The following is a 13,606-nucleotide window of genomic DNA, read 5'->3' as shown; positions in this document are numbered from 1 at the left end:
TTACAACCTTACGATTCATACATATATCTGAGATCTCTCTACGTATTTGTTTGTCAATTTCCCTCTAACTATTGGCAGGCAGGGGGTTGGGTGGGGGGGCTACAGTGCAATCCCATCAAGGTTATCATTCCTGTTTTATTGCTAATTTCAAACCATAAATTTTCACTGGACAATTTCTCTCGTTACAGCAGCAATTTTTTCCCGAATCAAAAACACCACTCTCCCTCCTCTTTTGCCTCTCTTCCTGTGCTTCCTACAGCATCTGAAACCTGCAACACTGAACTGCCAGTCCTGTCCATCTCTCAGCCAAGTTTCTGTAATAGCTGTGAAGTCCCAGTCCCATGTTCCCAAACATTCCCTGACTTCATCAGCCTTATCTGCAAGGCCCCTTTCATTGAAATAAATGTAGTTTAGTTCTTCAGCGTTACTTTTCAATTTTTGCTGAGGGAAGATCCAATTTTTCTGTTACATTTTTCTATTACATTTTTTTATATAAATATTTCAATACACAGAAGAACTGGCATTTATAAAGGGCAAAAAGTTCCTTTTCACTCCAACAACCCTGGGAATAATTGCTCAATATCCAATGTGGGTCCATAATATATTCCATGTTGATGGAATAGCAAGAAATTGGGAGCTGCTCCTTAGGTTTTACATTATGTGAATACTTCTTAACAGAAGATGAGCAAAAGACTAAATGATTTTAGGTGCATACTTGACTTGTATATTTGGAATCCATATATCATGTTCATGTGGCAAATTTAAGCCACCCAGCTTAGTTGAAAAGGCAGCATTCATTTGTCAAACAGTTAAAATAAAGTTTCATGTTCAGTAAGTAATTTTCCACCTTAGAGAAGTTGCATGAATTTACATAGGGAAAAAAAGACTTTAGATACAAACTGAAAGAGAAATACAAATGTACATTAGATTGGTTACCAATTACCAAGGAAGGTGGCATTAAGTAATTTATTGGAACTGCAAGCTGACCATGCCCTAGGTCCTGATGGATTTCATCCCAGGATCTTAAAAGAAGTAACTAATGAGATAATTAATGTGTTACTTTTATTTTTCCAAAGCTCATTAGATTCAGGAAGGTCCTTTAGATTGCAAAACAAAATGTAACCTCCTTTATTCAAAAATGGATGGAAGCAGAAATCAGGAGATGATAGGCCAGTTAACATTGTCATAGGGAAAACATTTGAAGCTATTATTAAAGACGTTATAACAGAGCACTTGGATAAGTTCAAGGTAACAAAACAGAGCTAACAGATTTGTCAAAGTTAAATCAGGTTTTACTAATATGGTGGAGTTCTTTGAAGTAATAACATAGGCTCTGGATAAAAGAGAACCAGTGGATGTGTTGTACTTAGATTTTCAGAAGGGATTTTATGAAGAACCTCAAAGGTTATTGAGGAAAATAGAAACTAAGTTGGGATCAACATATTGTCATGGATAGAAGATTGCTTCCTATTCGTAAGCCAATAAATGTATTCTTTTGGGACGGGCAGGATGTCACAAGTGATGTGCCACAGGGATCAATACTGGAGCCTCAACTCTTTACTATAATATATATAAATGATTTGAAGGAAGGGATCAAAGGTACTGTAGCTAACTTGGTAGATTTCACAGTCCTCTTCACAATTCACTTTCCTACCTATCGTAGTGTCATCATTAAAGGGTTGCAGATAGATTAGGTGAGCAGGTAAAAAGCTGGCAAAATGTAGTGTAATGTGGCAAAGTGTGAAATTGACAATTTTGGCAGAAAGAATTAAAAAAAAGCATGTTATTTAAAAGATGAGAGGTTGCAGAGCTCCGAGATGCAGAAAGATCCAGGTGTCCCAGTGCATGAATCATGGAAGGTTAGGAGGTAGGCACAAGTAATTAAATGTTTTTTTTTGAGGGGCGATGAATGCAAGAATAGAGGGGTAATGGTACAGTTATGTAAGGTATTGGTGAGATCACATCTGGAGTACTGTGCAGCGTGCCGGTCACTGTTCTTACAGAAGGATGTTAATGCATTAGAAGCACTTCTGAGAAACTTTGCTAAACTACTATCTGGAATGAATGAATTGCCTTAAACTATGGCATTTAGAAGAGTCAGAGGTGACTAAATTGAAACATACAAGATCCTGAGGGGTCATGACCAGGCAGGTGTGGAAAGTATATTTCCTCTTGTGGGAGGATGCAGAAGAACAGTCACAGTTTAAAAGTAAAGAGTCAACCATTTAAGAGAGATGATAAGAGGGGCAAGAATCTGAGGCATGAGAGTCTGGAATTCTGGAGTCTGAAAAGAGCAATGAATGTTGAATCTTAAAACTTTAAGACAAGACGGTAAATTGTTAATTATCATGGGGATGAAAGATGATTAAGGATGCGCAAGAATGTAGAGTTGAGGTTAAAATCAGATCAGTCATGATCTTATTGAATGACGGAGCAGGCAAACACCCTTTTTCCTTAGTATGTCTGTACGAAGTCAGCATTAAAACCACAGGCCCTGACTGAATGCAGATTTAATAGCTGTGTGGAGCATCTCCAATTGTTAAATCAAATTTACTTAACAGTTTTAACTAAAACAAAATGATGCATAGGTATAAGAAGAAAAACAGAAGAACTGGAAATGAGGAGTCAAGAAGTACAAAACATTAAAAAAAGAGATATACTGTACTTACGTTTTCAGAGTACCCGATGTCATCAGCTCTGTCACCAATACTATGCATTTCTTTCCCTTTAAAGTTGATTCCCAAGAGTCATAAAATCTGACTATGTTTGGATGCTGCAAGCCCTTTAACATTTCAGCTTCTTCTTTAAACCTTTGCCTTTCTGACTTGGACAACTTTCGATCCTGTTAATGATACCGGAGTGACAATTAAGGCTGTGCTGACAAGCAAATTTGTTTTTCTTAATCTACAGGCAAATTTAACTAGATCGATAATTTTTAATATTAATAGACATTAATAAGAAACAACATAGATAAGCAACGAATGCCAAACATTGAAACAACCAAACATAATTTGCAAGTTATTTTTAAAATTCATTCACGGAGTTAGCATATCGCTAGCTAGGCCAGCTTTTAATGCCCATCCCTAATTGAATTAAGAGTCAACCACATTGCTGGAGTTACCTGTAGGCTAGTTTCTTCTCTATAGGACATTAGTAAACCAGATGGGATTTTCCAACAATTGACAATAGATTCATGGTCATCATAAGACTCCTACTTCCAGATTTGTTTTCCCCCACTGAATTCAAAGTCCACTATCTGACATGGCAGGAATTCAACTCAGGTCCCCAGAACATTACTTGGGTCTCTGGATTAACAGTCCAGTGATAATACCTCTAGGACATATCCTCATCTTAACTGATGTATTAATTAAGGCATGAAAAAGGTCCAACCATGGTCAAGAAGAGCAGTTAAACAGAGTCAATAGGTCAAAGCAAGATACATCTTAAAAGGTCATGGAAATAAGGAAAAGTAAAAGAAATCAGAGTAAAATTTACAAAAGACAAAAAGAGAGCTAAATTTTATCTAGGTTCTGACATAAAAAGATTAGTGAAAGTAAACAGAAGCATGTTATAATTTTACCTTTTCTACCTCTAATGAAGTGTAAGGAAGCAGCAAATACATTAAACAAATACATTTTGTGTCTTCAAGGTAGAAGACAAAAGAAAAAAAATCCAGATTTGGGAAACGAGAAGTGAGAAGTTTAAAAAGAGCTGTCCAAGTAAACAATGCGTACAGCGGAAAATAAAGTACAGCGAAAGGTCCCGAAGGAGCTGCTCTGTCACTGGAGGACCAAGGCCCTGATGACCCATGTTCTAAAATCAGCCACTTCACAAACCATCAATGCATTAGTTTTGACTTTTGAATCTCCGTACATTGCAAAACAGTTCCCAAGGACTATAAGGTAGGAAATGTTCCATCAAATATACAAGTGAGTAAAAGAAAAAACAAAAAGAGCCAAGGCCAGTAAACCTAGTCACTCTGAGGCAAAATGCTAGAATCTATTAATAGGTCTAAGTAACAGGAAACTTAAAGCACAATATGATTAAGCTGAGTCAAGGAAGATTTATGAAAGGGAAATAGTGTTTGGCAAAACTTTTGAGGATTAAACTTTGAAAGGGAAAATGGATTTAATAAGGTCCGCACTGAGTGCAGAGAATGTGCAAAGGAGCTTTGACTAAGGGAAGTCAGTGAAAAGGGGAACTATAAATTATTAAAAATATATGTAAATCAATAAAATAAAGATGGTAGGAAAGGCCATGTGTCACCGCTGCAGCATGAGGGAGCTCAAAGCTGCCACTGTAAATTTATAGCAACCATTCTGATTTAAGTGTCTGCAGCTTGAGCTTCAACTCAAAAGATAATAAGCTGAAGGCCAAGCTGCAGATATTGTGATGCATCGGGGAGCAGGAAGTTACCTGGATACTTTATTTCATCAGTCACCTGGACACTTATTCCAGGAGGCCATCAGACTCCTTACGTTAGTGCCATTTGATTTGGTTAGGTTTCCTAAATTATAAAATCGATTATACTTCCAATTTTTTTTTCTAAAAAGCAAGGTCAAGGTAGGGTTTTTGCATTCCATGTCTTGATTTGACAATACAATCTGATGTTATAAATGAACAAGTCATAAGGAGACACAGAGAAAAGGAGATAATTAATGCTGTAAAATCAGATAACAAAATATGTGTACTTCATCCAAACCAATATACTGTAGGCACTGCTTACAAAATTGCATCTTCTATATTGGGAAAAAAAGCTTGCAGATGGGATGACAGCTTTATGTACCTGCCACAATACTACAATGGTTTTGGCCCTATGCCACTTGAATTCTCTAACTCACTTACGTGCTGACCTTTCTGCCCTTGACCACCCCACTAGTCATTTTAGTTAACTCTTTTCCAATACCAAAACTAAATATTGGTATCAAAGAAATAATTAGCACATTCATAAAGAGTGGTCAATTTTACCTTTAAGCTGGTTATATTTCGGTAAAAGGAAACAAACCATAGCTGCCTGCAACAAAATCTATTTCCAGTGTTGGTCGCCTAATGGTAGCGAGCAGGCTTTTAAAATCAACTACTTCAGTTAGTGAATATAAATCCAAAACTCCCTTTTAAACCACCATAAATTTTAGTCATAAAAGGTCATAATTAGAAAATATAATCACATTTTTCATGCTAAATTTCTGTATTGTTCTAGCATTCCATGTTTGTGTCCTATATAATAGAAACACTGCAACTGTAATTCTTCATACAAACAACTGGAAAGCTAATGAAATACCATGATACGATGGTGATCTTGCATTCAAAATCATGTCTCATTTCCCCAAAAATGGAAAAAAAAGCGCTATCATTGAAATTAACATTTCTGAACACTATTTCCTTGTGCTCAAAGCTCTACCCTAATACATATAATGAAATCTTTTTCAAGGATGACTAGGAACCAGCAATAAACACTAGCCTTGCCAGTCAAGCCCACATTGCCTGAATGATAACAAAATACAATTCATGTCAAATTATTATTGGGTTGCCTAGCATTATTCACAATCAGGTTCTTCTTCAACTTTATTTCATATTCCACCTAAAGGAGCACGAAAAAAAAAACTGAGCTTTCATCTGTACAATGTATTCTATCACTCCTTCCTTGAATAATGAAATTCCTAACTTAAAATAAAATATTTTGATAGTTCATTTTTGTTGGGAAAATTTATGCATAACATGAATACTGAAAACTGCTGAAAAAAAACTAAGCAGGTACATATGCAAATTATTTGCGACGCCGAACATAGCCAGTCAGAATGAAGTCTCTTAGACACTAATTCTTGGTTTGTCACCCTTCATTTAAGTTTTGCACTTTAATTGTACCCAGCTAAATGCCAACAAAAATGCTGTGTTTTTTGAGTCTAGTAATGAATAGTAGATCCCCAAATGATTATTAACTAAGCACACAGCGCTTAGGAGCAGGATTCAGACATTCAGCCTTTCAACCCTGCTCCACCCTACAATAAGATCATGGCTAATGTGGCTGTGGTCTCAATCCAACTTTCCTGTCTCCTGGATCAAAATTAATAGATTTTTGTCAAATAAGGATATCATGGGGTTTGCATTGATGACAGGAAAATGAGAGTTATTGTACTGATAAGCCAGAGTTCATGCAATCAACCAGAGCTCAAGATTGAGAACACAATGGTGGTTTGTGTACTAAGTTACTAAGTTGTTTGAAGGGATGGTTTTAGACACAAACAAACATTCTCCCATGTCCTTGGCAATCTTTATGCAAAGAAAGACAATACTATCTCATTAGGAGAACTTGCTTTCAGCAGATTGGGATGCTGCATTTTGTATATTAGAACAATAATTACATTCAAAAATACAGGCACATTATATTATAATAATACTGACACAATGAACTAGGAGGCTACAATGGAGCAGGCTAAAACGGGAAAGTAAGGGACAAAAGGGTGGAAGAGGAGGAAATCATTCTCACCACTGACACACCCAAGCCCCAACAACTCTTAAACACACTAACAGTCCACACTATTTTAGTTACCCCATTCCTTGAGTGTTTAGACCATGCCCCTGTCAAAGCCTCCAACAACTGACCAACCTTTACTGAGACCCTCCCCCAAAAGTAGTTCCTCCAAGTGTTTTCGATAAAGAAGCTGCCAAATTTGATTCAGCAAAGAACACTCTCCACCCCAAACACTTCTCACTCTCATTGCACATAAACATCATGAACTGAAATCACTCAGCAGACCCTTCATGTTTGTGACTATAATGCATTATCTATCTTCAACCTATCCCAAACTATGCCCTTCTAACCTGCACAAAAAATTAGCATGTAATTAGGAAGATAAGTGGAATGTTGACATTCATTGCAAGGTTGTTGGAGTATATAAATAAGGAAGGAAGTCTTTATACATGTAAAGGTCGTAGAGTCATACAGCATGCAAATAGACCCTTCAGTCCGACTCGTCCATGCCAACCAAGTTTCCCAAACTAAACTACTCCCATTTGCCTGCATTTGGCCCATCAGTCTATACCTTTCCTATTCATGCACCTGTCCAAATGTCTTTTAAATGATGTAACTGTACCTGCATCCAATACTTCCTTGTGGGCCCCGAAATGGGAAAAGGACTGTTTTATAAACCAATGATCGTAGAAGGGATTGCTACACTTTTTAAAATTAAATTACCCACACTAAGTGCTGTTAGCATTGTTGTCTGTGCAAGCAACGGTTGGGATGGGGGGTTACTGTAGATAGCTGGAGCTAGGGGATGTGTACGAAGGCAGATTTGGCCACCAACAAGTAGCTGATGGGTCTGTGGAGTGGCAACCAGTTATTGATGACAAAAGCTTTCTGCCTGCCAACATCTATGTGAAGGGTCCCTAGGTAGCCAAGCAGCTTGTCAAGAAGCCTTCAGACCTCCAGCAAAGGAGATGGAGTCTTTCTCCTCTTCTCTCCTAAAGCATGAAGAAAGCCAATTTATTTTCACCCATCAATCCCTGTAAGCTTTTGCTTATCACCAAAAATTTAGAAACTTTATAAGTTGAGAATCAGTTGTTCTCCACCTGCAGCAATTAAGTGAAAGTACATGGAGAACAGAGGTCACGTAGCAGGTTAACTTTGTGGTGCCAAAGCTTAAGTAAACATTTCGAATTTTTCCACATTTAACATAGCCTAACATCAGGACAAGTGTGATAGTACTTTTTGTCTTGTTATGATACATGTTCTAGTACCATTGCAGCACTTGTGCACAGTCCACACTTACACTTGTATGATAATTAACAGATAGCATGCTGCATTGTCAGCATTGTTTTTGAACTGAAGCTTTAAGCCAAGGCCTTCTCTCCCCATTCATGTGAATTTCAAAAGGTACATGGCAATTTTAAGCTCTTCCCAATGTCTAACTAACATTTATCCCTCAACCAAAACAAATTAACTGGTCAACTATCTCACTCAAGTTTTGACACCTTGGCAACTGTAAGCTAGTTGCCATGTTCATCTGCACAGTAAATATGATTCAATGCAAAAACGGTAATTCACTACCTGCAAAACACTCTACAACAACCTGAATGTGTCAAACATACTACTTTTGCTTTTAAACAATGTGTCCAAAGCCAAGGCTAAAGGAACAAACAAGTTGGTTTATAAATAAACCAAAAAGTTATTTTTATTAACAATGACCATGCACTTGGCGATTCCAACTGAGAGCCTCTGCAGTGAACTTCAAGGATACTGGTCATTTCTATTTCTGCTCCTCAGGTCAGCAATTAGATAAAATCATCCAATATTTAACCCATGTCAAGCAACAAAGCATTGTAGGCAATGAAGAGAGCAGAGAAAGAGAAGAAAACTTCCCCTTAATGCCTGCATCAAGGGCCTCATTTCCATTTCCAAAAAGGTTCATATTTCCTACTGTAGCCCAGCTAGAACAGATCAAGCAGGAACTTATACAGGTATCAGATGAAAATTTCTCTACTTTCTGGAAAATCTTTGAAACCATACCTCTAACACTTTTTCCACAAAACTTTTAATGCTACATACAAACTGCAGGTCAAAATTCAACGCACATGGAAAAAATTGGGATAATTCATTTCTGGGGAAGTTCTCAAACACATGTTCAAACAATTCATTTCCAGCCCATAAGGTGTTGACTTCAACAGCTGCAAATTGCCTGGCTTGTGCTGGATCAGAGTTAAGTGTCACTAAATTTTGTTTTTTTTTGTAGCAGCAATATTGTACAGTGCACAGCCAGCTTGCACAGAAGCGGTGAACTCTCCAACCAATGACTCAGGACTTGGCTAAATTGGCTCAGCAAACAAATCAGACAGCTAACTATCCAAGATTTGGCTATTAGCTGTGTTGAATTCACAATCTCAGCTTGTAGGATAAAGGTGGAGGGGATGCAAGGGAATCATACATTAGAACTTCTATGGTTACTCCAATTGGTTACTGAAATTTTGGCAAACACTACTCTATTTAGGGACCTTCTGCCGAAGTTCCAGCGACTGAAAAGGAGAATCTCAAAGAATCTTCTGGCTGTTTACAGTAATCAAACTTCTGATGTAAACTTTCAGCTGCTTAGTGATTAGTCTCCAAAGTTCTGCAGGGTTCCTGGTGGATTTACAGGGCAGATCAGAAAATGCCACAAAATCCCTCCCCTGCAGTCATTTTTCTGAAATTCATTCTCTGCAGCTACATTACAAGCTGCATATCTTCTATTTCAGTTCCCTATTCTCTCAACTTGGACAGATGAAACACACTAAGGTTTGTAAATTCAAGCTTTGATTTTCTAAACAAACCGGATTCGTCAAATAAAACACCACCCACTTATTCTTTTCAGCCTTAAAAAGTTTAAGGTTTTGAGGACAGCAAAGGCAGCTATACGTTAGATTTAACAATGGTAAAAGTAGCACAATAACAGAATTGCACACAGAACAATTAATATTTTAAATCTGAATTACATATTAAATCAGAATAACATTGAAAAGGCACCACTAAACCAAGCTAGCAGTGAAACTGTGATAGATATCGAACAGATGTCAGAGGTAGGTTCTTTACTCAGGGAGTAGTAAGGGCGTGGAATGCCCTGCCTGCAAAAATAGTAGACTCGCCCACTTTAAGGGCATTTAAATGGTCATTGGATAAAAATATGGATGATAATGGAATAGTTTAGGTTAGATGGGCTTCAGATTGGTTTCACAGGTCGGCGCAACATCGAGGGCCGAAGGGCCCGTACTGCGCTGTAATGTCCTATGTTCTATGTTCTAAGGCAGACTGTATGCAAATATTGGAGATAACATTTTGACTTTGAGTAAAACCTGTGCTGTAGTGAGGAACTTATGTCATAGGTTCAGTGGAAGTGTTAGAATGTTTGCGCTAAATTAATGAATATATACTCTCTTACCATTACTGTTTGCTTCTGCATCTCATTCACCCACGTATTCCAAACCTTGGCCTGTGCATCCTTGCTGAAAATTGTCCTTAATTAGTGAGCTCTGAGAGGAACAATTCAATTCAGAGAGGATCAGATTTAATGACCCACTTCTGCTGGATTAAGAGCAACAGCTGAGGCCCAAACTCCAGGGTGCAAAATTAAATGACACTCTTATTGTGGGGAATTTGGTGAGGGTAGATTACCACAGATATAAATCTCCTCTCTCATTTCCCTCATCTATGCTTTTAACATTGAAGTCCCTAGTTTTGTCACCAGCACTGAACTCCTTCAGCTGCTGCCAAAAGCAACACTACCTTCTGCCACTAGATGGAACCTGGTCACTCTGAAACCAGGGAGCTGGCTGAACATGTTTCACAGGCATTACTGGCATTCGGATTTACATTTGTATTTCTGAAAGCAGTAAAATTTTATTCCAGAAAATATTTCCTTTAGGGAATGTACCTGCTCAACCTTTTCTTTCTACCGGAAACACACAATAGAATCTACTTCAAGTTTAAGCATTGAGAAATTTTAATTTGCTTAGCACTGTTTTTCCTTAAAAGCCAGACTTTTAAAAATGCAACAACAACCTTGTTTCAGGCATCCCTGTAACTTTGCCACAATTTCACGATAGCTTTGACAGCTAAGTGGGGATTTGTAGAGCAAAAAACAAGTTGTCAAAAAGTTTGAAAAAAACAAAATCTGGAGAAAGAAAAGTGGGAACATGGGAGGGCAGAAGGTTATGTTATGTTCTTACAGAAAATGTGCTGCAACTTGAACCACAACCATCAAGAACAAGAGCAGCAAATGCATGCGAACACCATCAAATGAAGTTCCACTCCAAGCTGCACAACATCCTGACTTGGAACTTTATCTCTATCTCTTCACCAGTGCTATCAAAATCCCAGACTTCCATCTTTAACAGAACTGAGTGCACCTACACCATATGAACTGCAGCAATTCAGGATAATTGCTCATCACTACCTTCTGAATGGCACCAAGGAATGGGCAGTAAATCCTGACCTCACCAAAAACACTTATCCCATGAATAATAGTACATAGGAATCACAAGATTTCATAGAACAGCATGTCAAAGGATTCAAGTAGCTTTCAACTATGTTGGTATGTTTAATTCTGCCTTTTTCAGAAAACCTTCACAAGCTCAAATTATCAAACTTCCAAGATGTCATTACAGCAATCTTTAATGATTACAGCTCTGACAATAAAAGGACCTGCATTCATTTAACACCTTCCATAATCACAGCATACCCCAAAGTGCTTTAGAATCAATCAAATCAATTTAAGTATAGTCGCTGTTGTAACAAAGGCAAAACAACAGCCAACTTGCACACACCAAGCTCTCACAAACCTTAAAGTGAGACAGGCTGAAGCTTAGCAGTAAAAATTTCAAGGCAAACAAGAAAAAAAAATGATGGACAGAATTCTGTTATTTTGACAAAGCTATCCTTTTGTGTTTATGAGATAACAAGGTGTAGAGCTGGATGAACACAGCAGGCCAAGCAGCATCAGAGGAGCAGGAAAGCTGACGTTTCCGGTCTAGACCCTTCTTTGTGTTTATACTTTGTTTAAACCATTCTATCACTTTGCTGATGATTAAGCGCAAAATGAATAAATTTGATTTGTCTTGCATTTTGGGGGATTATATACCTGGACAACTTCCCTCTTCATAGGTGCCAGTATTGTAGCTGTCCTGGAACAGCTTAGCTGGTAGCACAGATTTGATGCAGCTCAATTTTGCAGAAGTATCGGCAAGATGTTGTTACATCCTGTAGCCTTTGCCGCACCCAGTAGCTTGAGCCATTTCTTGATATTTTGTGGAGTGAATCCAAGTGGCTAAAGACTGGCATCTGTAATACTGGGGGATTTTGAGAAGATGCCAAGACAGATCATCCAACCAGCACTTTTGGTTGAGGAAATGGCTCAGCCTTCTCTTTTGTAATAAGGTGTTGGGCTCCTACCCCATCGAGGATATGATGTTTGTGGAATCTTCTCTGCAGTTAACGTTCAAGCTGTCCACCAATAATCACAATTTGATGTAGATTATTTGTTAGAGAGGCCAAAAATTAGATTTTTTTTTTTCCTTTACATTGATTAATTCATTTTTGTTCCCAGTTCTTCCAACTGAAGATTTTGAATTGGCTTTTGTTCACAACATTTTTCAATTGATAACACAGTGTGGAGCTGGAGGAGCATAGCAGGCCAGGCAGCAGAGGAGCAGGAAAGTTGACGTTTTGGGTCGGGACCCTTCTCAGAAATTGATGCCCTGGATAGCTTTCTCACCAATTTACATGCTTTTGATTTGTATCATTACTTGACATTTAAGTTCTGACCTGCTGCTTTCCAATGTAGCTGAACCACAAGAACTGCCGTGGTGAAGGATTGCATTTACTTGCCTGTAATACTTGCAGGACTAAATTGCACATCTTCAGTGGCCAGTAGTATATGGCAAGTTAGCACAACTAAGGTCTTAAATATAAAGTATTGAACTGACTGTCAAGCTCATCAAAAAAATTGTAAATCACAGGTAATGTGCATTTAATAAATACTTATGTACCTAATCTGATGCCTTTAAAAAGTAGAAGACACATCGGACAGCAGTAAAGGTAATAATGCAATATGGTTTTTTGGGATCTTGGTCCAGAGATATAAAAGCAGAAGCAGAAAGAGCTGTTCCAATGTTGGGAGGTGGAAAGGGATTTTGGGGAGCAGGCCCTTTGGTGTCATGGTATGAGATTACATAAGGAACACAAGTTTTGGATGGACCAGCAGCAGGATGTGGAATGACAGCTGGTGAGCACAGAATATTGGGATAGGAATCTCAAATTTGATCATTTTGATAAGAGTAAAATTGAAAGAAAGGCAGGTGCAATGAGTGAGATTTGAAACTGAAAAATGAAAGGAGATAAAGGATACATTTTTGAAACAGACTAGTACTGAGCAATGTAGCTGCAAAGATTTGGGACCACTGATGGCCATACAGCAGTGACTTGCAAGGAAGTTTACAGAATCACTGAATCCCTACAGTGTGGATGCCAGCAATTTGGCCCATCGTGTCCACACTCACCCTACTACCCTATTCCTGTAACTTTACATTTCCAGTGGTTAATTCACCTAGCCTGCACATCCCTGAACACGGTGGGCAATTTAGCATGGCCTATCCAAGCTGAAATTTTTGCCAAAACCTCAATTTTCAAGATACGTGTCACCTGCCCAACACTGCTCCCATCCCAACATAACACCAATCTGTACTTCAGTCTTATGGCAGTAAAAGGGCATTACCCTAGAACAAGAAAGGAAATCAGAGAGAGGGGGACAAGACAACAAGAAACCATCTGGCATCATCCAAAGCACTGGAAAAGAATGGCAGAAACAGCCGTCTCGACCCTACAAAGCCCTTAACATCTGGGGGCTTGTGCCAAATTTAGGAGAGCTGTCTCACAGACGAGTCAAAAGCCTGCCCATGTTATGGACCAGATCAAACCCCCTCAAAATATTTCGTAGAAAGTGTCTAGATCCTAACTACTACTTATTTTCAAGTTAAGTGTAAGTGTTGCATTCCAGATATAATTCAATTGGTCAAACTACTGGATTTAAAGCAAAACACATTTCATTCATCCATTATTGTCAAAATGCAACAAAAGAAA

The 13,606-nt window shown here is 38.2% G+C and overlaps 1 protein-coding gene across 7 annotated transcripts in view; it reads right to left on the bottom strand.

The window, feature by feature from the left end:
• wnk1b (WNK lysine deficient protein kinase 1b) overlaps nucleotides 1–13,606 on the bottom strand; it is a 180,687-nt gene that overhangs the window by 150,716 nt on the left and 16,365 nt on the right. For all 7 annotated transcript variants that reach the window (XM_048608023.1, XM_048608019.1, XM_048608022.1 and 4 more), the window contains exon 2: nucleotides 2,670–2,842. In XM_048608023.1, the coding sequence (XP_048463980.1) occupies nucleotides 2,670–2,842 (173 nt within the window). The remainder of the gene's footprint in view (nucleotides 1–2,669; nucleotides 2,843–13,606) is intronic.

The sequence above is a fragment of the Rhincodon typus genome, chromosome 18 (genome assembly GCF_021869965.1).
Source record: "Rhincodon typus isolate 14 chromosome 18, sRhiTyp1.1, whole genome shotgun sequence".
NCBI classification, from domain to species: Eukaryota; Metazoa; Chordata; class Chondrichthyes; order Orectolobiformes; family Rhincodontidae; genus Rhincodon; species Rhincodon typus.
The sequence above is the reverse complement of the archived record's forward strand: the minus strand, read 5'-3'. Positions and strand labels throughout refer to the sequence as shown.